Genomic DNA, 26,865 nt, shown 5'->3' on the forward strand with positions numbered 1-26,865 from the left:
TCTTGAATCTGTAATAGAAATCATTTATTATTTATGTCATAAGTAACTAGCTCATTTGACAACAGTAAGTTATTGGTTTACTTTACCTCTACTAAATCTGTACCGTCATCATTTGTAATTTGGTTTTGACTTTTGACATCTCTGTGGATTCAGATTTCAGGATTCAGGAATTATTAAAGATTGGTCCGTTTTCGCCTCTAATGACGATTCTGCTCTAAATGTGAAGAAATTTGATTTGTACAAAATACTATATATCTTGAACCTTCCTTGATATTGCATTGATTACTATTAACTTTACAATATTTTAGTCAATGGTGTGCTCAATTTGTTCTGTTTTTTATCATTGGTTGAAATTAAGATCGTAAATTGTTTTATTTATTTAATTGTTAGATCCATAAATAAATAAATTATTTATACCACACAATGAATCATCGTAAAACAGATTTTATTACAAGATGTCGTTTATTAAATTCTCAAGATAATACTGAAGAAATTGTGTGGTCGTGCAGTAGTTCCAGTGACAATGAGAACAATGGTGGTAGAATTAATAGTATCCAGAACCGAAAACATCCTAAGACAAGGAAAAGAAAAGCAAGCAAAATGATGTTTAAGAATGACATTTCTAATTTACATTTAACAATATCAGATACCTCCCAAGAAAGTCGAGGAAATTATAACACCTCACCCATTCTTAAACCAAGACTATCTAAATCAATATCAATCTTTAAGAGGAACAACTCACCAGCCTTATCCTCTGAAATTAAGGAATCTACATCACCAATTTTACAACCAATAACTGATAATCGGAGTACAAGTCCTGTATTAGTCTCTAAATTAAAAGAAAACACTCCAGGTGTATGTAAAAAGTTATTTAATTCAAATGTTACAAATCAGTATAGCGTTAAGAAAAGATGCATTTCACCTATAGTATGTAAAGGAAGCAGTGATGGTTCTTTGATTGGGACTGAATTTGTTTATAAATCAGATAATAATCAAAATAAAACAGCATTAGTAGAAAAAATTAAATCATATTTTCAGAGGAGTTTAAGTACAGAATCTCTGTCACAAAATTCAATCAGTGAATATTCTACACCCAAAAATAGTTCAAAAACCAGTGATGAGGTAGAAATAATAGATTTTACACAAGGCTTGCCTTTGCCGATAAAACAAGAAGGTTTCTCACTTACTACACAGTCTGCAGAAAAAAGCAAAAAGGTCAAATATAAAAAGGATGGTTTAGCATATCGCTTAGATAATTTATTAAAAAAACAAAATGCCCATATTTCTCTGTGGCAGCATGAACAATATCTGGCTATTAATTCAAACTTTATCATGCCAAAGGGAGCATGTTTAGTATTCCGAATTAAAAAAGTTCATTTCAAATTTGGATGCTTTTTACTATTAGCAATAAGTGACAAGGACGAAGTCTTTATTATTTTGATTAATAAGTTATATGTGAAAGAAAAAATGGATAGTAATGTAATTTTAAAAATATATGAGCCATACAAAGTGTTAGATTTTAATGATAAATGTAAATTAATTGTTAATGTATGTAAATATGTTTGTGAATCATTTATCTTGTGAAATCATTTTAAAATAAAAATCTTAGTTGTACACTTATTTATAATTTAAAATTATATAATTCAATAATCAACTGGGGAAATCAAATTTAGTTATGTCTTATTTCTTTCTGAAATTTGATGTTAGCAGATATATGCATTAGGAAAGATCGTCAAATCAAGCTTGCACCTTTTTTCTTCTTTTTAGACGGTACGCTACATCAGAAAGTTATCTTTTTTTAATAAGGAAACTACCAAATCCATAAAGAGCTCCATTCATAAATTAAATAATACAATGGGTGACCGTATTTTCTGTACTATACTTGAAATAATAGTTTTACTGCCTTCGTGATTTCATAATTACCACGTACACCGTACAGCCCGGAGTTCCTGGATATAATAAGTTAAAAATATGTAAAAAGACATTAATAATTAAAATGTCACTACTAAAAAGTCTATACTCCCAAATATTTCTACCGTATAATGGAGGAGCGTCAAAAGCTTAGCATCTGGCAACATTGTTTTCAGTTTTCTGAATCTGGCTTCCGCAGTCGATATTCTTTACAATTACCCAAGCTTTTATATTTATTTTTGGACAGCGAGTAATAGTTACGGTGATAAATACTGACAAGTGATTACATAGTGTTGATTACTGATAATATAAGTATTCTTTATTTGATTGTTTAGTGTATTGATTGGCGCTTCAAAAACATACCTGCGTGATTTTACAGGTGAGATTAACCCTGAACTGTTAAAAACCATTAAATTATGTACGAATTCAACATAACATAGATTAAGAAGAAGTTCTATCAGAAGTATAGCAAACGTGTAAATAATCCGATTAATTTCTATATAATTATCTAGGGTTGCGAATTCATTCTTTTTTTAATGATTTATAAAAGGAATTCAAGGATTAAAAAATTATATTTGTCTATTATAGAAAAATTTCTGAATTAGAAATATATATGAATTAAATTTAGTTAGCCATAATTTAATTTTACGAACTTAGCAAACAAAGCTGCGGCCGCAGTTCAGGCGGAAAGTAATAAACGGCTCAAATATAAGAGTCTTTCCTCCAAGTTCAATTTTGTTCCCTTTGGAGTAGGACACTTGGGCCATGGGGTTCAAGAGCACAGGCGCTAATTAAATTAATTTTAATTAAGATTTAAACCAGTGCCTGGTAGATAGTACCGGTGACTTCAGTACTGGTGTTTTCCTAAATCAACGAATAAATATCGCAATACAGCGAGGAAATGCTGCTAGCTTTAAAGGGACACACACAGGGACAGGAACGAAACTTTCCTTCCTCTCGAACTTTATTTGTTATAATTTTCTTTTAATTACATTTGTATTTAATATTTGTATAAATATAATATTTGAGTGTTATTAGAAGGATCGATGCGCAATACAAACAGCTTCATTCACCATATATTTTGAGTAATTGCTGATTCGAATACTAGAAAAGTTTTGTCTATTATTTCTTTACTATATAAGTTAAAAGTCAATAAAATGCCTCATTTGGATCCCATCCAACGCAGCGCTGGGTTCGTAATCGTGCTTTCTGATCGACTAGATTCTTACGTAGAGATGTACGCTTGGAAACCTTATGGGGGCTTAGTTAAGTTGCCTTAGGGGTGTATGTCGAAAGTCCAAAACTGAATTTGTATGAAAATGACAGTAAGTACGTGTCGACAAATTTTGTTGTGTATACAAATAGTGTTGCATGTGTATATGGGCGGCGAGAAAGGCTTAAAGTGACCCGCCAGCTCGTCTACCTGCTGTTCCATACTTTATGTATTTTTGACATACTTTTTGAGCATGCAGAACTCCCGATATTCTAAAAAAAACTTATTATAGTTTATAAAATGGAATGTGGATGAAAAGTAGACGAGGCACGGACTATCTATGCCCGGGAAATCCCCGCGTTTTATTCAGTATACTGTCCCTCTCGGTCTCGCTTTGTCCTGCCGCGCATTCCATTTCGCTAGACACTTTAGTTGAGTTTTTAACTGCTATCGCGCGTAGTAGTTTTTCGATACCAAATAAAATAAAATAATAATATTACAAGAAATCATATCAATAGTATTGTCTTTGTTTAACATAGGTTTTACACATTGAAAGAAAACCATTTTTTAACCGGATTTAAGCTATTCGTATTATTATTGACATAATTATAAATTTAATATAAATGTAAATAATTATAAGTTTATCATAATACAAATAGCTTTAATCCGGAAAAAAAATTGTTTTCTTTCATTCATATCAATGTTAATTTTATTTATCAACAGTTATTTATTTAAATTTAATTATTACACTTAATTCTTAATTTCAATAACTCAACCTTTAATCGTATTCAAAGCTTGTGACTGTTTTTTTTAACAAAAATTAAAATTCAAGGATTAGTATCAGTATTGACGATATTTCTATAAGAGTATCGGTATCTTATCGGCAAAAAGGCGATGCATACTTAGAAAGGACCAAACGAATAACTTTTTGTGTCCCTGAGTCTGCGGAGTTAGTTAAGAATAGATGACACTTTGGTTTTTTTTACTTGAGAAAATGCATTGCGCATCCCCTATTACGGCGTGACTGCTTAGTCGTCATGTGGGATTGTGCATACCCACTAAAACCCCAAGGCGCCACCAACGATCGCCTTAGGCGGGTTGCGATAACAGCAGAACCTTATCCGCTTCAAGACATGCGATGAGCCTCTCCACGCCTATTGTTCTTGTGTGAAGATACTTTACACAGCAAGTTTCATTTACAGACCGGGCCATTCGGATTAAGAAATAGCTAGGGAAGATCAGGTCCAGTATTTGTAGGGATGGATCACAATCCCTTCTATTGAACGCATGGACTCGAGCTTTCCCGCTTGGGCACTTTTTAGGTGTCGAGGGTTTAGTGAGTGGCCCGTCCGCGACTCACTCACTAAACCCTCGAGGTGTTGGTGTCCCCTTTGCTGTCCCTTTTGGATACCTTAAGAGGGGCAAAATGGTTTCCAACTTTTGACTTGTTTTACGCGTGCTCCTAATGATGTTGCCTTAAAGACCCTTGTTGATTTATAATAGATTATTATTTTCTGTTGAATGAGTTAATCGTAGCAAATAAATCTAAATAAGTCTTATTCAATTTCATGATTTCAATGAAACCGGCGTCTAAATATACAAGTTTCATTGCTTAAGAACTATTTCTGTACTGAAATTCCTTGGTCGATCAGTCATGAAGACGTAAACACATCTCAGTGTATATTAGATAATAAACAGAGTGTATGCATAATTAATTTCCCCATGTTTATATTAATAATTAAGATTAAAGTTTGGTTTACATATTGGCGCACATCCGGCCGCAGCGCTATTGGGGCTTTTCAATAATAATCTTTAATCGTTAATTTAAATAAAACCACAATTATTTATGCATCTGAACCTTCCTCAGGAATCGCTCTATCTACTAGTTTTTATGTTTATGTTAAGATTTATTTATTAATGTTACAGAATAGTGTATAAATCATGATATGCTACTTTAGAAAACTGTATATTAATGTAACCATAGCAGTATTGCCAGGAACGCGACAAATGTATCCAAAAGTACGTTATCAACTTTATTTTCACGTTGCTTAACGTTAGGCTATCAATAACTGAACTGGGAGTCCATATATTACCAGCGGTTGCAAATACCTCAACATTTTAGTGTAACAATCCGTCTGTTAGTTTCCGAGGTTATCGCTTTTACATGCGGCGATGGACCTCATGAACTTTTACTGCCTCCGTGACCACGCACGCTGTAAATCACGCGAAACGTAGGAAAAAAATTAAAATTATGTAAAATAATTATAAATAATAACATATATAATATTCGTGGATATTTGTATACGGCTGAAAATAGAGTTTAGATTGGTGGGTAACGTTTAAACGTTTTACTCGTCTATTATCTATGGTGACTTGGTGAGCGAGTTCGTTCGGTTCACAGATTAACCCCTCTTTGTATTTAGTTGCCAGTCTAACGGACTAGTTAACGGAATTACTTGTGGGATAACTAACTAATCTTCAAAACTATCCATTGACAAGGTACATATCCGTTTAAAAAGTGTTTTCTTTCAATGTGTAAAAGCTATGTTAACAAAAGACATTACTAACTTTTAACGTATTGTTAGCTTTGTGTTGACGTTCTGTGAACGAGACAATCCAAAGTGTTACCGAACGTGTGGCCCTGTGTGTGTGTGTGTGTGTGTGGGATTATGAAAATGGCGCTCGAAGTTTTTCTTATTTTATTATTATATATTTTGAGAATATATTTACTGTGTTTCGTCAACAATTACATACTGAGAAACACAGATTATAGCATTCATTTTCATATACCTAAGTGCTTTTAAGTAGAAATCGAATAGGTTAGCCTTACACAGAACTCTTGTCCTTCTGTGGGCATGTTATGCTGCAGAAGGAGGCTACTGAGCGGTTTAGCAAGAGATCTGGGGATGACTGTAAATCGGTGGTTCAAGGCTGGGGTCACTACCTCGAGTGGAAACCGCAGGTCTTGAATGAGCTCTCGGTATGAGTATGTCGGTAGAAAGCCTGGCGAGCCCCGAGGGTCCATTTTAAGGGCGTGTGAAGGGCTGAAGTGTTTTTAGTGGGTGGGGTCTCGCTACCCCTCTGAATAGCAGAAGGATTTGAGTGTAGATCCAGCCCCATAGTTCCCGCGTCAAGCTCGACATCCATGGCGCGGGCCTGCGTAAGCGCCTTTTACCTCAATAAAAAAAGCACTAACTGTGCAATACAGTAATAGAAGCCAATTTCAATATAGTTAAGAAAACAATTTTTAAACGAATTGAAGCTATGTATTATTATTATAAACTTATTTACATAATTTTAAATTTAAATATTTTTTGCGACGTTTCGCGTGCGCGACGTGCGCCAAAAGTATATACAATACTTTTCAATATTGCATGGAACAAATAGTCATTATTCAAGGTGATATTGCTAAGTCCTCGTTCAAAAGTATGAACAAATGTATGTTGTATGGACAAATTCATTTATTTATTGACAAAAATACATACAGTTAAAGTATTAAGCCAATACGATAATAACGTTCAAAATAATAGATATTACCGGTGACCACAGAGCTGTTGCTTTTCCCGCCAATTTTTAACTATTATTATTCTTACCATAGAATATTGTAAATATTAAATACATAAGATACACAATATGTCAATAGTCGGAGACAGCAACCAGTAGGAAAGGATTTTGTTGAACTCTGTGCAAAGGACTGGCTCTGGCCTTTGGTATTGCACACATGGCCATCACCGCTCATAACCCCTAGGTACAAAGTAACCGAGTACAAGGAGAACACTTGGGAAGCCTTGGCAAGGCTTTAAGTACGTAGTAACTGTACAGTAATAATGATTCGTTGACCAAACCCTCTCCGAGCGGCTCGATCCTTTGGCGTTGCGTAGTGATGTGGGGTCACTCTGCTTCTTCTACCGGATTTACCATGGAGAGTGTTTAAAGGAGTTGTTCGGATTAATACCTGCAGCTGAGTTTCATCATCGGCCGTAGAGGCAGAATACAAAATTCCACCCGTATCACCTCGACGTCCGCCGTTCCACGACTGAGCGTTTTCCAAGGCAATTTTTGCCGCGCACCATCGCTATGTGGAACCAGCTGCCCACTGAAGTATTTCCGAACCAATTCGACTTAGGGTCCTTCAAGAAAAGAACGTACCGATTCTTAAAAGGCCGGCAAAGCACTCGCGAGCCCTCTGGCATTAAGAGTGTCTATGGGCGGTGGTATCACTTAACATCAGGTGAGCCTCCGGCCCGTTTGCCCCCTGTTTTATATTAAAAAAAAATCTTTGATGATTTATACCATATGTTTTAGGGCACAAAGTTTGTGTCCATGAGCTTTGTACCTTTAAACATTTTTCAATGGAGATATCATTTGTTTACAGAAAATGGATAAAGTCTATCAACACTGGAGGGGATGTGTGACTCTTTTGCTGTTTTCCTTTTTATCAGCTGGTATGTATATGGTATATTGGGAGCCGTTCAAGTATTACGGAACCACTATAGGGGGAGGTTTGATTTTCATATATGATTACGTCAACAGTAATTATTTGTAGTAGTATTGGCAGTAGTATCCACGAAAATGAAATGCATTCCTAGAAAAAGTTAATATGGATAAATTATTTTGCTGACAAGAGAAAGGGGGGAGGGATCTGGGGGAGTAAATCTGTCTACCTAATACATGAACGGCCTCTTGTTAAAAAAAAGTATAATTTAAAAAAAAAAAAACCAAAAAAGTTGACAGGCACAGATTGATCATTTACTTGTCTTATAGAAGAACACGCCATTAATCTAAAGCCGAAATCTAAAGCCTTTAGAAGGTTGTAGCGACACATCGTATTCTTTAGTGAAATATATATGTCGCATCCAACTAGCGTAATAAGCCGTTCCATCCACCTTGCCGTTTAACTAGCGGCCTGGAAGATATTATTGAACATTTCGCTTTTCCTTCGGTTTCCATCTTGGTTTTCTTGATAATTCCCCTCTAGAGCATCCTTCTGTGCCTGACACACGCCAATTGATGTCCTGCTTACCTAAGGACATTGGTTTACGGCCAGGGTTCAAACGAACTCTGGGTGGAGATGTAGTAACAGAGGCATTGCTATTGTTTATTTATTATGGTTGAAAATCTCAAAGGCAGAGACAAACCACAGGTAATAATTTTAAAGTGAGACGGAGACGAGAGCCGTTTTCATATGATCATTCATCTTTCAATTATTGAGACACGTGCATACACACCCACACATACATACTTATCTAAAATTTTCTTTAACAGTTTACTGTATATTTTAGGTAGTAGGTAAGTTTTTTCTTCTACCCCGGAAGGGTATGCTCATCCACACAGGAATATCCTTCTATTTTATTTCTAAGGTGAAAATACATTTGCGGGATCCCCTGCCCCAAAAGCTGCAGGTATGTGGTACTCAACCCACACCAGAATCCCTGTTATTCAAAGACTGGTTGAGAATCCAGTAAAACCAACACGAGTGATTCCTAGAAACCCGAGTTACATAGGCTCCGGAGACGCTCTCACATTCTACCGGGGCATACAGAAATTTCCTAGAAGACCAGCATCACCAGTTGTAATTTTTTATGTAATAGGAGGCAAACAGGCAGTAGGCTCACATGATGTTCAGAGATACCGCCGCCGATGGACACTCACATTGGCAGAAGGCTCGCAAATGCGTTGCCGGCCTTTCAAGAATTGGTACGCTCTCGTGAAGGACCCTAAGTCGAATTGGTTCGGAAATACTCCAGTGGGCAGCTGGTTAATTTATCATTTATATTTCAGCTCACGCAATAGACTGCTTCAAATGTGTGTCAATGAATGGCAAATTTCCAGCGTGTGATGATCCCTTTCACAACAACCATTCCCTACAAATGCTGGAGTCGCCATGTATGGGAGGAAGAAAAGGCAGAGATGGACTCTTCCCAGCCACTTCTTGCATTAAAATTGCTGGTGTTTTTGGTAAGATGTGTTTCTTGTACTGTCAGATGTCATTTGTCAAACTCGCAACCAAATTAATGTGTTTAAGATAGATGAAGATTACACCACGTAACTTTAATCTAAATATTCTGTAAAGGATAGCATTGTTGACGGTCAATCGATAGGCATATCCCACACACAAACGAATATAACTCTCAACAGTAACAACAACCCCAACTTTAATATTGATTTTTTTATCCTGCGATCCCAAGGCTATGGATATTGAGATAAATAATAGGTCGAGGAAAAAGTTTCTTATCATTTTTTAAGAAAATTCACAACATTTTATAATATAGTCATTATATTTTTATATATAGTAATGTAGTGTCAATAAAGTTAAATTAGATAAAGTTTAACCAAAGGCTTTTATTATCAGACATGAATACAAATAATACAATTATTTAATTTTACCTTATTACTACTAAGATTATTCCAGAATTTGAGTAATTGTAATAGAATTATTACTATCATGGTTTCCGTTATTATATATTTTTGTTATTAATAGGCTCGAATCAACCGTGGTAGGGACAAGAAAGATATTGCGCGTAACGGGAAACTGTGACGCGTAACGGAATAATGTGACGCGTAACCGAAAAAATGTGACGGTTATTTTTTTTACAAGGCCGATAAAGAAGTTTCACTTCAAAAATTTAGATTATTAATAAGTCCCGAAACACCCGGTGAGCCAGGAATCGGAGGCTAACCTTTAAATAATAGAGAACACACAACAATATAATATATAATATGAACGAAATAATGAAATGTTAATTGCTATGTAACGAATAAATACATGTAGCTGTTGAAGATTGCCTACGTCTGGCTTATCTCTCGGGACGTAACTTCGCCGATTGAGGAAATCAGAATATAAAACTAAAAAAGCCTGAGTAAACGAAATGTTACAGCCTTGTCTCTGCTTGTTTTAGATAATATATATATAACAGGAATATAACGACTTAAGAGAACTAAACCTTTTAAGTTAAAATACCAAGTATAGTACAAATGCAAGTGCGTATTACACACGAACATAGTGTCAAAACATTATAGAACACTACATCATAGTACTAAATCTACGGCATATTTAACAAAATCTTCCATCTAAAATGTATGACAGTGGAAGTAAACATAAGTGTTTCAAAAAAGAAATTAAGCAACCAAAACATATACAAGATAAAATAAGTAATATTTTTGGTAAAGTAGAAATAAAAAAAACATCAGCAAAACAGGGAATTAGGAATTATCTCGAAAGATAGGCCCTCAACAATTCTTTCTCTAAAACCGATCATCCCACTACCACATATAACCAGCTCCGTATAAGCACTGTTCAATGCGTTAATAAGAAATCGAAAGAGAGGTGACTGAACATAGGGAATGTTCATTAACAGTCACAGTTCCAACAGTTCAATAGTTTAAGCGTTTGATTAGTATTATAGACAATTAAGTCAACATAACATTACTTATTAGCCATAATTATTGTATAGATTAGATTGTAATCCATGTAGAGCCGCACTATTTTTGTGATATAATAATAATCAGTGGAGCTACAACATTTTTAGGCCTGGGCCTCAGTTTTCTGTATCTGTTTCATGATCATTTGTTAATCGAATATGCAAGTAGGTGATCGGCCTTCTGTGTCTGACGCACGACATCGACTTCTTGGGTTTAATGCAAGCCGGTTTCCTCACGATGTTTTCCTTCACCGTTCGAGCTAATGTTAAATGTGCACATAGAAAGAAAATCCATTGGTGCACAGCCGGAAATCGAACCTACGACCTCAGGGATGTGAGTCACACGTTAAGAACCTATCTAAAATAAAAAAGCTAGCAAATTTATTTTTCTCCGGCTGCTTTAGAGACAAACGCAAATTTCTTTAAAAACCAAATTAGATTACAGTTAGAGGTATGTATTTTTTATGTATCGAGCTTTGTGTTTGTGTTAATTGAAAGTAGTGTACGTACAGTAAACGATCAATATTTTTTTAATACTAAAATCATAATTCATTACAAGATCGATGGGCTGCAGAATTTCTGCATACGTTTTATATTTGGTCTTAGGAAATATGACTATGTCTCTAAATTCCGCAAGCAGCTCGGGCAACCTATTCGCCTCAGACGTGACGCTCTTCTCCTTCAACTTCTATACTCAATTCTTTTTAACCCCAAAACTCCTCTTATTCTCTCTTATCTTAAAAATGAATACAAATTCTCAGGTGTTATATGTTACGCTCTTCTAAAAGATGCTTCTAGGATATTCCATGCCACAGCTCATCCTTCATAGGCAATTCGTTTAGGATCTCTGCCATTACGTTGTGCGCCCCCTATCATCTTTTAAAACTCTTCTGTATTAACTTTTCTTAACCATATCCCATCCGGATCAATCGTGGCTTTTGTAATTCTTGTATTTTTTTTGTATTCCATCGCAATTCATGAGATTAGTTTTTTTAGTTATTTATTTATTTATTATTTATGATTAGATTAAGATCATGTTTTTTCTATATATGTAACGAAGTGTAAATAAATAAATAATTAGTTAAAAACAATATTGTCCGCTCTTAATAATTCATATATCATTATTACGTAATAATGTGAAATATTACACGCACGGTGCGACGCCATTTTGCCGTCGTAGCCATCCACGACGCCATCTTGAGTAGCAATATAGCGTCGTAAATTAAAAAAAAAATTATTTTAAAACCATAACGAAATTACATAAACAATTCGTATAGGTTCTATAAATAAACTGAAATGTGTTAATTTTCAGATGACACAGGTGAATCAATAACAGTGCGAGGCTGTGGTTTGGATTCCGGTACAGCGACGACTGATACGGAAATTATCAGAATGTCGCATTGTGGGCGCTTTTATTACAATGACAGGTATTATCTACAAGAAACCTTTCTGTCATAGTTATGATAATTTTCGTAAGAAAACTGTTAATGATTTAACAAATAAATTATCAAATGAACAGGTGCAACCATATCCTAAGGTCTGTATTCCCTTGAAACTAGATTTAAGTCTGATTGACGTTCTAGAAGACTGATTAACTATTACGAATAAATTATTTATAAAACAACTGACTGCGAACGCAAAATCTGGCCAAGTTCCTTCTCTTGAAGGCATCAAGGCCTATCATTACTGAAGAGCAGTCATTCTCTGAAATCATTACTTGTTTGTAGCCTAATTGTCTTACTAAGTATTATTTCTGTAATCATAAAAGAATCCAATCGGCTATGTGCACATATATAACTTTCGTGAGGTGAAAGCATCGTGAAAATGCCCTAGATCCCAAAAGTCGAAGCCATAGAAGGCTATCTACTTAGAAAAAAAAGTTTACAGATACACAAATCCCAGGCCAAAAGAAAGCGTGCAAGTATTACGCTGCGAGACGTTACAGGAGGGGGGAAGGGGGTTTGAACAACAAATCAAAACAAAGTTAGAGATACCGGCAAACATCTTGAACATGTCCATGACGGATGCGATTTTTAGGTATCACTATGAGGGGCGGTGACGTGTCGACCGCGTGATTGGAAAATCAGTTGACGTTTGTATCCCGCGCTGTATACGATACGCAAACTTTCCCCCACTCCCTTGTTTAATGCTCAAGAAGTTTGCCGGTATCTGTGTTATAGCTTTCCGGATTTGGTACTTTACGTCACTTAATTGTAACTTTTAGGTAAAGATGCTACAACGTTACTCAGATACAAAATACATAAACGACGCGTTACAGACTAAAAATCACCAAAAATTGTGTTACGTAATACTTGAACGTAATACTAACCTAACTTTTTGTGGTCATAAAAGACGTTGGCCTTTTCAGATATGTCCACGGCTGTCTTCAGAGCTGTAACGACGCGGACGCGTGTAACGGGACGAACAGTGTCCTATCATCTCTAATTATTATATTTACAGCACTAGTTCTCGTTTTTAGAAGCTAGCAATAATTAGAATTTTAACTCCAATTGAAGATTGCTTTTAAGTTTCTTAATAAATCATATTTATAACACTTTTATCAAAGGTATCGGCTGGTGATCACGACTTAAGTGAAAATAATGTATTTCTGTTGAAAATGCAACTCTTAATTTGATTTCAATCTAGACCCAATATGTATATTAATGTAAAACCTAAAAATATCAGTCATTTCAAATATTGACTCAAAGTTGCATTATAGTCTATGGATAAGATTCTTACTTGATGTCTTTTAGCCTTGAGGTCCTGAATTCTGTGAACCAATGGATATTCTATGTGCGCATCTAACACCGAGCAAAACAGTGAAAACCGTTTACTCGGTGACACGTGTCAGACAAAACGCTGTTCTACTTGTCTATGAAATGTCATAGACAAGTAGAACAGTGAATAAAACCAGATGTAATCTGTGGCCCATATACGGGTTATATTCTGGATTATTATTACTATCCTCGATTCTGAATTGTAACCTATGCACTATTCGGTAAGTATTGTTTCAGATTAGTCCACAGTAAAAATCATTTAAAGGAATGGAGTCAATTGGAGTGTAATATTATTTATGCTTTAAAATTACAAAATACGGGTCTGTGTCCACTATAATTACTATCACCCCATTACATAGATTTCGTGCTTTCATTAGATGCATTATATTTAATATAATTCGATTATTAGGTTTCAAAGTACTCGTGTAAACCAAGAATATCCTAGGAATTTACTTTTATTGGGGTTAGTCACATATGCCCTCAGCACAGAGTCCTTTCTCTGTAACTTCCACTAATATATCAACAATTTAGTTCTCTCAATATCCTTGTTACAGTGTAAGGACACCGAGCAGTGTTTATCAAGGGGCTTAGACAAGATGCCTTAACAGTAGTGTATGTAGAAAGTCGAATACTTTTACGCAAGACTTCATAACTTACACTGCTACTAAGTATTATTATTATTATATTCATTTTTTTGCGACTGCGAGGTGCAGAATGACTGGCAGAATGACCAGCGCTGTGGAACAGTCTGCTCCTCAGCATAATGCTGAGCCATGGGCCACATACAACCACAGCACACACGCATTACATACATAAAACGTACCTTGTTCTTTAAAAGAAAATATTGATTGATAATATTGAAAAATTGTTATATCTCATTTTTTATTATTGTTATTTTGTGTGTGTTTTGTTAGTAATAAATGTTATGTCAACTAAAACTAAATTTGTCGACACGGGCTGTCATTTTTATGCAAATTTAGTTTTAGAATTTCTAAATACACTACTTAAGGCATCTTGACTGAACCCCCTGTACGAACACAGATTTCTCTGACATATGTTCAAGTGGGTCAAGTGTCTAATTGACACGACTTTTGAAGCACGTTAAGTAATAGAAGTCTTATAAAGCTTAAAGCACAATTTAATTGTAGAGTTTATTCATATAAACAATGTTAAAGTATACTGTTGTAGACGCTAGGCGACTGCAAATAGAACGCAAAATGTACCTGTCAATCAGTCGTATCTCAGCGCTGAAAAGCTCTCGTCTGCCTCTTTTTGTCACAGTTAAAACAGGATATGGCAATAAGAAACAAAAGAATACGTTGTTAAGATTTTGGTAGAGCTAAAAAGTTTTTTGCAGTCGCGTGACCGCTGAGTCAATACGTGAATTGTTGAATGACTGTTTTGGATAAGACGAAAGAGCAGGACAAATGCGTTAAAACAACTGGAATATAATACCAAAAATTGTATATTTCTGTTATTAATTTGTTGTTGATATTTTGTCAGTAGCAATATGCCACCGCGCGGCTCATGTATCACTTAGTTATGTAAGATAACTCTGATGTACACAAAATACTTAATACCATCAGAAGGCAGAATACAAAATACCATCCATATCACCTCGACGTCCGTCGTTCCACAACTGAGCGTTTCTTAAGAGTTTTCACCGTGCTCCACCACTATGTGGAATCGGCTTCCCACTGCTGCTGTTTTCAAAATAATCTCGCGGATTTTGCTCGAAGCTCAGCTCAGCTAGATATAGTGTATTGTTTACATCAGAGCACCAACAGTAGGAATAGTTACTGTAAAGACGCGGATATAGGTTCGGTGACAGCCAAAGTTTTAATTTTTTTCTTTTCATTAAATCATTGCACCTTACTGATAGTTTATGTAATTCTAAGATTTAAAAAAGCGGCGGAGACTTTGGAGAGGCCTGACCTGGTCATTCCTGTCTTCATAAGCGCACTTTTTGTCTCGTGACCCTCTTCATTCAATCCGTTTGGCGTTAGTGAGTCACGCCTGTCTACAAGTGACTTTGTCTACCGCCCCAGATCTCGCTCTATGCCGTTTGACGTTCATAATTACCAATATAATAAAATAAATTTTATTTTGTATAGTTTTACAAGCATTTTACGAGTATATCCGCGCCTTAAAGCACTTAGATAAATAAAAAATATTGTACTTAGTAATTTATTTAATATTTGTACACGATTATATAAAAGATGTATATAGATGTAATATACACGTAAAAATTTACGTATTTTTATTTAAAACCACACTCAATTTCCATGTATCGATTTAATAAAATCAATGACTCGGGCGTTTAATTCCCATCTGTGCTGTGTTATAGGGAAGGAACACTAATTATTTGGCTAAGAACTATGCTGGCTATCAAACATTTATCACAATTTATATTCTTAGTCTACGGTAAGAGAATCGTTTGGAGGAGGGCTTTGGTCCTCAGCGACTTTTTCCTGTTCTCTGAGAGAATGCTTACTGGACAGAAATATTGCGCTGATGAAGAGGTAATCGGCGAAACTGAAGCCTATTTTGAGGCTACAGACAAATATTATTTATATAATATTAAATAACGCCTAATATTCACAAAAAAATATTATTACTTTTTTTTTAAATATCAACTGTCAAGATACTGTCGAAGTATAATGGAATTACAGCGCTGCCAACTTTACAAAAAAGGCACTGTGGCAACCTTGTAAGATTTAGAAACGAGAATTGGCGCGAATCAAGTATTATGTAGAAATTCAATTCAATGATTTTGACATTACTACTGAAGTCTGAATCACCCTAGACGGTTCCCTTTCCGCACACTAATAAAACCTTATTGTTATACTGCTGTAAAGACGCCATATGTTAAGACAAATACAGATACAAATGAGCGAATAATGTAAGAAAAAATATTTACGCTTGGGATATCAATGCATGGGATAAATAGAATATTAAACAAGGTAAAACAATTATCTAATATTATTTATCCACGGGTTCTTTATTTAGGACAGTGACCGTTATTCCTCAAGAATTGTTTAAATTAAAACGGTTTCTATTTGTTTTAACCTTGAACTCTGTTAGCTCACACACGTGCGGCTCGACGATTTTATTCCAAATATTTTTTTAAAATTACCGTCTCTAATAAATAACATAAATATAACAGAAAGTTTTATAATAATAAACTACTTTTAATAATTATTGTTCAGACTCATATATAAATATATTGGTAAATTAAAATAGATAATTAATCGTCATCAAAATGTACGTCTGATTGTTCAGTGGGATCCATCGTATAATCAGCGTCATCGTAGTCTGTGAGTAGACTTCCTGAAATGAAATGGTTAACATTATAGAAGAAAGGAATAAAAAACTTTATTATACATAATATAAAAAATAAAAAGGATACTTAGGTAAAAAGATCTTAGCCCCCACTCTAGGATCTTCATCAATTTGACATAATAATGATTTTAAGTACTGGATTTAATAATTTCTACATATTTATTAGTAAACTACTGCACTATAAGAATACTTTCGGTATCAGCTTAGGACAGGTTGAGAAGATGTTGTATAATATTGTTAGTGAATGTATAAAGTTTTGAATAGTATAAATTTTGTTTATGAGAAAGTAATGGTAGAGTTTTGTGACACTTTAGTAACCAAAAGCAGATCCAGGAGATGGGTCATTACCTGTGGCTAGGGTCTTCCTGAGTTAGACATTTTAATTTATATAGTTTAACGAATAAGTATCACAGCGAGGAAATGCTGCCAGTTACACTGCCACAGGGACCAAACATGTTGCATTTGTTTTGATTTTTATAAATTATTAGAATTACTTATTACTTTCTAGGTTAAGAAATTTTTAAATATTATCTAATTTGAATATATATTTGATAAGTTACACAATATTATCCAGGTTTTGTATAAAAACAATCCAAATTGGCCATGGCCCCATGTTATCAGGTCAGAAAATTAAAAAAAATCATGAATTTTTATTTACTGGCAATATTAATATCCATGACAGCTGTAGAGCTTGTTTATGCCTACAAAATAGACAGCATATGTCTAACGTTTATATTATATAAAAACATGTCAAACTCAAAAACTACAGCACGGAATTAAATACGGTTTTCAACAACATCTAGAATGGTTCATGAGGAAGGTTTAGGTTAATTACCCTTGTGAGAGAGCCAAGTAATTTAACACAAAGATAGGCAACCAAAACTTACTTTCAGTAGCAGTGGTTGAGACCGTGTCACATTTGCACCGCCTCATGTCTTCCAGGATTCGGAGTGCGGATGGCAGCAGGTTCGATTCCTCTTCGGGTACATCTGCTGTATATATATTATCAAAGGCAAAAGGTCTGTTACATTGAACGCTGTCATGTTAGCCGTAGACGGCTCAGCAATGAACAAAGATGCAGTCCAAAACCGAGACTTATAAAGATAAAGGCTGGCAACGCATTTGTGAGCCCTCTTTCAATGTCTATGTCATGTGTCTTTGGGCGACGGTGTGTATAAACATCAGATGAGCCTTCTGCCCGTTTGACCCTCGTTCTGTTCTGTAAAAAATGGCCGGCATCGCGCTCGTCAGCATGGCATTCAGAGTGTCCATGGGCGGCAGTATCACTTAACGTCAGACGAGCCTTCTTCCCGTTTGCCCCCCGTTCTGTTAAAAAAGCCGGCAACGCACTCGCCAGCCTGGCATTGTCCACGGACGGCGGTATAACTTAATATCTGATGAAACTAGTGCCCGTTTGCGGCATTCTATTAAAAAAAAATGAATTCATTTAAGATTTTTCACGAAGGGAAAGGCGGAGACCACGGATCTCTTACTACGGTCCTGATTCTCTGGCTTCATCCACTTACATGACATTCATGCGTGCTCGTTTATGGGTATGTATGTGTGGACTCAATTTCCGCACTTAGACTTTTAGTAGGTCCATTGTGTGTATCGTTTATGGGTACTTTTACCTCGTCCCTTCTCTAGAAGCTCCTGGATGGCTTACCAAACCTGACAAAACCATCCACGGTTGCTTTGTATAACCTACTTGTTAATCGCGATATATATAGTAAATACCAAATTGCACTGATGTGGTGGGCACTTCATCATAACACTTGCAAGATGGATCAGCTAACGCCCGTTCCTCCTCAGCTTTACGACGGATCTCTGATGGCAGCTCCTTGGAACCTGGAGACATAATGACAAGCAATACTATCAAAATACAGCTTTATGCATCCGATCTGTAGAAATTTTAAACAAATGCAATTACAGTAGAACCCGTTTAAGACGATCACGCTTAATACGATTTCTCGCATAATACGCCACTTTTCGCCAGTCTCTGCAACTTGAGACATATTTTCATACATTTCTGAATGTGTATTAAGCGTTCGTTTGATTCGTCATCCCGTTTAATACGCCCGAGCCGAGAGGTCTAACCGAGTGCTCTTAACGCGTGCCTCCAGAAAGGGGGACTTTCCACCACCTACCTCCAAATGCGTCAAGCAAATTACAACCGATGGATTAGGGAATTATAAAGGTCCTAAAGGAAGGTGACAGGACAAGACTGATACATCGCTATCTTCAAGAAATTGAAAACACTGACAGCAAACGACCATTGTGCATGATGCGATTCTAAACAATGCAACGGCATGGACAGCAATTAAACCTGGAACCATTCAAAATTGTTTAAAAGAAACAGGTTTCAGAAATAAAGTGGTTGACGTCGTTTTGGAAGAAGAACCAGAGATACTGCAGGGTTATTTTGGATATTCTTTCATTGATGACAATCTAGCAACGTACGAAATTCAATCAATTGAAGATCTTATTGAGAATGTAAATAACACACAAAACCAGGCCGTAAGTGATAATGATGATTAACGACGAAGATGAGTCAACTCGGGTTCTGTCAAACGCCCAGGCATGATCAGCTGTTAATCATTTAAGACGCTATGGAGCTTCTTTGGATCAAAGCGAAGACACACTGCAAAAGTTGAATTATGTTGAAAATCTTTCTGTCAAACCAGTTATGTATTAACCGATTATTTTAATGTAATTATAATGACACTACGTATTTAATGTGATTTATAAATATATAATCTGATACCTATAAATACCAAAATTAGAACATAATACATAATATGTAGTACGTATTATTTTCCTTATCCCGCATAATAAACTTTCTCGTTTAAGACGCGTTTTGGTAGGGCCACTTCGGCCCCTTGGAAATCGTCTTAAGCGGGTTTTACTGTAATTATAAAATGTATGCTCTGTTTATAAAGACCGCATCTTTCTGTGCAGTTATCGCAATTTGACAGACTCTGACAGACGGTTTTATAATCTGTGGTGCCCCGTGCCACTTGCCCTCTTTACATATCATCTGTATACAACGTGTTTTATACGTCATGACATTGTTTTCTATTTAAAGCAAAACTGTGCCAAAATGCATATTAACGTAAAACCTATAATAACAATGGTCGATGAGTGAATGAGTCTATTTCATGTTGCATACAGTACGAGAATTATTTTGTGTATGGAAATTATTATTTTAAACGTAACGTTCTTGTTAATTAAAATGTAATCGTCTTTAGAATAAAATCAAATACATTTACATTTTTTACATTTTTTGCGGCACTTGACGGTTATCGTTTAGTGATGCTACGAAAATTTCTATTTGTTGTTAGCAAATATTAATTTATATTTATTTGTACCTATAGTTAATTGATATTCGTAGGTTATAAGCTACTACCACTATTATCACATCACTTATCTATATATGTATATAAATTAATACCTATTTCCCTTAGTCACGGCATCACGCGTGAACGGCTGGACCGATTTCGATAATTCTTTTTTTTGTGTTTGTTATTGTCAGGAGAAGCGTTTTATGAAAATTAAGAAAATTGCGTGGAAAATTTAAGAATACTTTTGTTAAAAAAAATTTTTTTTACATGTAACCTTATGGCGTTTGACATAACATTGCCAGAATGCGTGCTGAAAATATAGTCTAAGAGGATGTAAGACACATTAATATCGTTTAAAAAAAATACTGCAATCGGAGTTATTATATTCTTAAAATACATATAAAATAATTAAGGTCGGTAATTTTTTGTGGCATTAATCTTGAAAATCCATGTTTTTCATATGGCCAGTTATATGTCGGAATACCAACAAAACTATTTATATACGCGCCAGAAAAACAAACACTGAATGTTGTTTATCATAAAGCATTTGAATAATAACCACTTCGTTTCTGAAATATTCTTTAGTTATACCAATTCGAAATTAATATTCATTGTTAAGATTGGTCAACGTCTGTCGTTAGTTGTATGTATATAAATTGTATGTGAATAGATCGTAAACTATTTTTATATATGGAAACATGTTAGCCTAGTGGTTTCAGCGTGCAACTGAACCCGTAGTTACGAACCAATGTGCGCATTTAACATTCGCTTGTACGGTGAAGGAAAAACAGTTATAATTTTATTTTAAACCTCAAGATAGCGAAAGCCAGCCGCCAAATTGGTGCTCCATGTTGCCCATCAGGGTAAACAGATACAAATTTACATTTACTACCAGATACAGCTTTCCGTAAGCTTCGACATAAGCGCTACTGATTGAGAGAACAATGAACTTGCATACAAAAACGTTCTTCGGAATTTACATCATCAACCATCGCTGTCGTTCCTTATTCACTCCAAATGGTAAAATCAGCAGAAATTTCCATATTCCGTCTTCAAAAACCAACCTCAGACTAACTACAAAATAAACACTACTTATCCTAAGCTTGATATTCGGTAGTGGGCTGATCAATAAAAGTGAAACTTCTTTATGACCTTATTTTTCGAAAAATAATCTACTATATGCAACTTTACGGAAATTGGTTAAATAAAGTTAAATTAGATAAAGTTTAACAAAAGGCTTTTGTTATCATAGACATGAATACAAATAATACAATTATTTCATTTTACCTTATTATTACTAAGATTATTACAGAATTTCATTAATTGTAATAGAATTATTACTATCATTGTCATCGTTATTATATATTTTTGTTATTAATGGCTTGGAAGCTCTTCGAATCAACGGTGGTAGGGACAAGAAAAAGACGGCGCGTAACGGAAGAATCACTTCAAAAAACTACTGGCAAAAATTAAAGTTGGAAATCACTCATACTTAATGTCTTATAAGTCATAGTCGTAACACGAAAATTACTTTTTTTTTAAACTCAAAAGTCAAAAATCATTTATTCATATAGGTAACAAATAGGTATAAACTGTACATCGTGTACACTTATGAACGCCAAAAAAAAATACATTAAATGTTTCTAGTTTTACATTTACTGCCAGTTCCTAAATCAAAGGCGTAGAACGGAAGAGAAGAACTGGCAATGAACTCCCTAGTGTGGGCACTACCGATATATGAATTTTGTCATTAAGTTTTTGTTTATTTAAAACGTGTAATTCTGTTGTTCAACGCTATTGTCATTTCATTCGAATAGATTGATTGTAACTTATAAAGAATAACTTCGCTACTATTTTACCATATTTGTACTTACATAGGTCTTTGGGTTTAAATGGCTCGCTCCTGTCCAGGGCTTCCCCAACAATCACCTTCATATAATGTCGATAATCAGACACTTTGACTGGTTTTTGAAGTGTTCCAGTCGCCACAGCTATACCTGTTTAAATAGATAACATGAAAATCTTCATTAAGGATCTGTCACATTTCGCCGGTCTTAACTAAAATCTCTTTTCATTGCAGCGTAAACATAACTTGTCAGAAAGAGATATGTGTACTTTTATTATGCAATTGGAATGACTTTTAGTGATCTTCCACTTTTCTTGTTTCTTCTCTTTTCATTACAGCGTCAAGAAAATTTGTCAGAAAAGGAGGAGTGTACTTTTGTTGTAGTGCAATTAAAATTACTTTTAATGATCTTTTAGTTGAACCAGTTTATAATTCGTCATATTTTATATAACAAAACCAACGGGGCTCGTCTAATGTTAAGTGATACCGGACCGGACCGGTGCTCATTGACACTCTTATGCCAGAGGGATATATATATATATATATATATATATATATATGTATATTCTCTCCTGCTTCGACCAGCAAGCCAGAGTTTTTTTAATATTCTGTATTCTCAACAATGACATTAGGCATAGGTTGATCATCCTTTAGCCCACTTTGAAAACGACCAAGAGAGACAGTTGTTAAGGGTTATAAGCGACCAATTCATCCGGTATGTTACGTTTACTGAAAGAAAGAAATCCAATTACATTACCAAGGGTTGAAGCGCCACTGGTTACGCGAGGACGGACCTATATCACTTGGTTTCTATAGGATAGGATAATTGAGCCTACAGGACAACCACAGAGCGAGACTATAATGGATGCGTTGCTGGCCTTTGAGGGTTTGGGGGGTCTTCTTTCTACCGAAGACAAAACTTATTCTACTTACATTCATCAATAATCTCCCGTGACTCCAAGTCAATCTCCACCTTCTCACGTAACAGCTGGTTCACATCCCAAGTAACATTTGCCACTTCTTCGCGATGTTCACGCGATCTTGCCATTACTAGAATAATTAAAAATTAACGCAGAGTTAACTTTCAAGTCAAGTCAAAAACCATTTATTTATATAGGTAACACAATGTACACTTATGAACGTCAAAAAAAGAAATATAAATTAAATGCTTGTAATTTTACATTTACTGCCAATTCTCAAATCAAGGGCGTAGAACGGAAGAGAAGAACTGGCAATAAACTCTCCACCACTCTTTTTAATCGCCAAGTTTTTTTGTATTACACAACGCTTGTAAGGAGCTGCAACTATTACACCATGTTCCACATGACATCTTAAGTAATAAATAATAATAAAATAAATTAAAAATTATTGTCTCAGTTTTCTCGTCAAACATAGTTAATTAGAGCCTGGTGCCAGGAGATCAGGTCGCTACCATCAATTTTTATTTGTTACAGTAGTATCGATAAGTATGTAATTGAAATAGGCGCAAAGTTAAATAATTTAATTGAATACTGGTACGAAACAAAGTGAGGAGTATATCTTGGCCCTAAAGACGGCGCGACACAGAAGACTGATCAGAACAAAAATATCACGAAACATTAGTCAAAACCAAAGTTTCATAAACATTTATGATTTATTCTTGTGTATGTGATTGTTATCCGTTCATAGCACCAACTTTGATATAATTAAAATATTAGTGAAAACGTTAATTAATTTTAGGTTTCATGTATAAGATAAGTATGACCTGCATTTTTATAACCAACAATTCCTAATTATAAACGACCAGAACATATTTTTTTTATTGAAAGAACTTTACGGTGACTGGTAATAATCATAATATATAATTCGATATATATATATATATTGAATTGTATATAAAAAATATATTACAATTCAATGCGAATAATTGCAAATTGCAAAATTGGTGTCACAGACCCAGTCAGTCCACTGTACTCTACTGGCAAATTTGCTTTGACGAATATACACTATACTGTAAGATGTCTTTGATATTGTGTGGTATTGCCAATCGAATCATCATCTAAATAAATGACATCGTGTTGTTTTATTATATAATCTCTTCAGACACACAAATTTTGGATTTTTCACCAGCAAAATGTAAATTAATATTTTTGTTTTTTCCGTAAAATATTTGTTATTTTAATAGAACTATCAAAATATTACACCAGTAAACGAAGGATCTGAACGTGACTTACCATCAAATAGTAATTCGTTGAGCCAACAGCGAATGTCATGCGCAGGAGTGTAGCGTTCATCGCGTGTCTTAACTTCTTGATCACGGCCTGCAAAAAGCATTGTAAATAAACGATTATTATAAAAATAAGTGCGTGCGTACAAGGTGCACATGTCAGAAGTGAAACTTCATTGGAAAACTAATTTTAAGTCTTCATATTTATACAAATCGAAAACTTTCTGAGACTTAGAGGCAGAGAAAAAGGAAGATACGTTATTAATTTAATTGTCATTAAAATATTAAAAGTGTTGAAAATGAATACAAATTATAAATTTAATTTCTTAATTTATTTCTTCGATATTTACATTATTCGATTGGTATTGTCATGACTAAAGCCGTATGATAAGCAAAATATGCAATATCTAAATTTCTTGTACAAATAGCATCTATTAACGTTCTACTCTAGCTCCATGACTATTTGCTACGTTCGCACTTTCTCACTCTCTCTCAATCGGTCTCATTCGCTCTCTCCCTTTTGGACGCTGGACATGCTCGTAACGTTTCATCCGTAAAAAAATAATCCTCATTAGTATCAGCTACCAACAAAGAGTTTTATTTAAACATCTCCATACAAAAACCGCCACCGAACTTAACCAGTCGGTAGCTCATGTCTAAGCGTCGTGGTCAGCAAGGAGAATTCTGGAGCGGACCATGTATGTACCGGTTTCTGCCACTTTATTACAGTGTACAGTTTGTTTTAGATTTATTTCCTATTTTTACAGTAACTTAATACTAATTTAATAGAAAATTAATTAATATATAAACTAAACTCAAAGCATACTCACATAAAACGTAAACCTTTTTATAACTATATATAATAAATAGTTCATTTCATGAGAAATCAGCCAGTATCCGATTTACCATATCCGAACATATTCGTTTCACGTTATCTTTTGCCTTGTGTTACCAACCACGATCAGTTCCTCCAAGATCTCATTGCCAATGCGCATTACTGCTAATCCTATCTTGAAATATCGTGGAAATATAGTATATGTGTTTTTGTCCAATTTAAGGACCTAGGAATTCAATGGACCTATTTATATTATTCGACTGAGACATCTAAACATGAATAAATATTTATACAAGTAAGATGTGCAGACGAGATCTGAGAATAATCTAGAATTGAACATTAAAACCATGGCATACTCACTTCTAGTATACCTCCACCTGCGGTCTTTCCTTGCAGTAGTCTCAACAGGCTCTTTTTTGATCGGGCAGACATGACATCGACAAACATCACCAAGCGGCTCTCCACATTGGGTACATAGTTCTGTAATATATTTTCCTCTTAAATGTTCTAAGTAAATTTAATTTATTCTATTGCGGAGAAAGGTTCCTTCAAGATAAAAGAAGATAACCAGTCTAACTTAGCTTGCCTCTCTAACTAGTCTTGCCTGAACTTCCGTCCTGCCCGGACGGAAGTTCTCTCAAATAAGTGTCTTCGTCTTCCCCGTTCAAGGTTGTTTTTAACACTAATCTGTCCTTCTGTGGCTTTAGTTGAGGTGCATATATCCTTAGTTGAAATTTTGAATACCTCTTCTATCTTCAGCCTCATCCAGCATTCCAAAGATGCTGTGCCTAGCGGCATCCATCCTCGAATTCTGCACCGCGGCTATCTGCATCCGACTGGCTGATTTATGGATCTCGGGCAGAAGGAATTGCTGTACCAAATCAGCAACCAACTCGTTCTGTTCCGCCGTTGACCTGGAAAGAAACATTCCATTAGACTAATAATATAATTAAAAGTTAACTGACATATTCAACTGGGTGCTCTTTTTCATACAAAAGGGGGCATGACAGAAGCCTCATCTGGACCAGAGGGCTCGCAAGTGGGTTACTGGTTTGAGAAACACTATTTTCTTAGAGTACCCTCATCGAAGTCAAATTGGTTCGGAAATACGTCAGTAGCTGGTTCCACATCGTGGTGGTGCCCGGCAAAAACTGCCTTAAGACGTCGAGGTGGTACGAAAAATATATCTAAGCTATCAATACTATACTATATAATATACTTGTCCCTTCCAGAAATGCGTGCATACCCAACCATCAGAAACAACTAAACCAATTTTGATGAAACTTGACCAGAATATTCCTGATGTAAATGGACATCGTATCTAAGACTTAGTTTCGAAAAAAAATTGCCAAGAGAGTGATATTAATCATTATTATCCAACTTCTTTTATTTATCATCTACAGAAGCACCGGTGACTTCATTGTACGAATCCCTGTGATTCTTTCATCTTTCTATCTATATGCACATTTACGAGCTTGTACATATAACCGTATGTACATATGTATAAAGAAAATCTTTCGGCATGCCCTAAATCCAAGTCGAGACTTGTCTGATTTAGAAGGCGCAACACTTGTCTCAGAAATCTGTGGCCCACACCTAAAAGGTTGTAGTGCCACTGCTTTCTCTTCATTTAATACACATATATTAATCGTTCTCTAGATTTTTTTTGGAAAACGCGTGACTTACATTGAAGCATGTTCCTTCAAACTCAAATCGACTTTATCAGCATCAGATTTCACTTTCTTCAAAGCCTCCTCTTCTGCTGCCAATTCCACGCCCTGCTGCAATATCTCTTGGAGATAGACGTCTACCGTCTCTTGTGTAACTCCAAGTATCTGGTATAAACAAAATCTATTTATTAAGAAATTATAAGTACCTGACTAGGAAAAGCTACTATTATTTTATAAAAAAAAATGGGGGTTGAAAGAAGAGTAGAAATTGATGGTTATTAATACAAAAATACAGGAATATTG

General features: G+C 35.1%; 3 protein-coding genes across 5 annotated transcripts in view; 2 read left to right on the plus strand and 1 right to left on the minus strand.

Moving 5' to 3' along the window:
* The first annotated feature begins 55 nt into the window (after positions 1-55).
* LOC123718193 lies at positions 56-1,584 on the plus strand. Its single transcript, XM_045674635.1, has one exon. It carries the CDS (start codon positions 424-426, stop codon positions 1,582-1,584), a length of 1,161 nt encoding a protein of 386 aa, XP_045530591.1. The 5' UTR covers positions 56-423.
* A 526-nt stretch (positions 1,585-2,110) lies between these two features.
* On the plus strand, positions 2,111-14,106 carry LOC123718038. 2 transcript variants are annotated; one of them, XM_045674392.1, is made up of 5 exons: positions 2,111-2,290; positions 7,500-7,569; positions 8,906-9,082; positions 11,858-11,972; positions 12,914-14,106. In XM_045674392.1, the coding sequence occupies exons 2-5, from the start codon at positions 7,503-7,505 to the stop codon at positions 13,029-13,031; spliced, it is 477 nt and encodes a 158-aa protein (XP_045530348.1). In that variant the 5' UTR covers positions 2,111-2,290; positions 7,500-7,502; the 3' UTR covers positions 13,032-14,106. The 2 variants fall into 2 exon arrangements, with proteins under 2 accessions (XP_045530348.1, XP_045530347.1); XM_045674391.1 differs by lacking the exon at positions 2,111-2,290 and adding an exon at positions 6,177-6,284.
* A 1,560-nt stretch (positions 14,107-15,666) lies between these two features.
* The window catches only part of LOC123718040 (cilia- and flagella-associated protein 91-like), a 32,224-nt gene continuing 21,025 nt past the window's right edge, over positions 15,667-26,865 (minus strand). Inside the window, exons 16-24 of one of the 2 annotated variants that reach the window (XM_045674395.1) lie at positions 26,579-26,727; positions 25,637-25,806; positions 25,253-25,372; positions 24,065-24,151; positions 22,785-22,901; positions 21,880-22,002; positions 18,402-18,512; positions 17,552-17,653; positions 15,667-16,652 (exon numbers count right to left, since the gene is read on the minus strand). In XM_045674395.1, the coding sequence (XP_045530351.1) occupies positions 16,570-16,652; positions 17,552-17,653; positions 18,402-18,512; positions 21,880-22,002; positions 22,785-22,901; positions 24,065-24,151; positions 25,253-25,372; positions 25,637-25,806; positions 26,579-26,727 (1,062 nt within the window). In that variant the 3' untranslated portion in view covers positions 15,667-16,569. Of the gene's footprint in view, positions 16,653-17,551; positions 17,657-18,401; positions 18,513-21,879; positions 22,003-22,784; positions 22,902-24,064; positions 24,152-25,252; positions 25,373-25,636; positions 25,807-26,578; positions 26,728-26,865 lie in introns of both variants that reach the window. The other variant, XM_045674394.1, reaches the window with a different exon arrangement.

This window comes from Pieris brassicae, chromosome 14 (genome assembly GCF_905147105.1).
Source record: "Pieris brassicae chromosome 14, ilPieBrab1.1, whole genome shotgun sequence".
In the NCBI taxonomy this organism is placed as follows: Eukaryota; Metazoa; Arthropoda; class Insecta; order Lepidoptera; family Pieridae; genus Pieris; species Pieris brassicae.

Excerpts from the sequence above, each read along its gene's own strand:
- LOC123718038 (XM_045674391.1), top strand. Across the intron at positions 7,570-8,905 it reads GTTTTCCTTTTTATCAGCTG|CTCACGCAATAGACTGCTTC; the intron begins GTATGTATATGG and ends TTTATATTTCAG. Across the intron at positions 9,083-11,857 it reads TAAAATTGCTGGTGTTTTTG|ATGACACAGGTGAATCAATA; the intron begins GTAAGATGTGTT and ends GTTAATTTTCAG.
- LOC123718193 (XM_045674635.1), top strand. The coding sequence starts at position 424 with ATGAATCATCGTAAAACAGATTTTATTACAAGATGTCGTTTATTAAAT.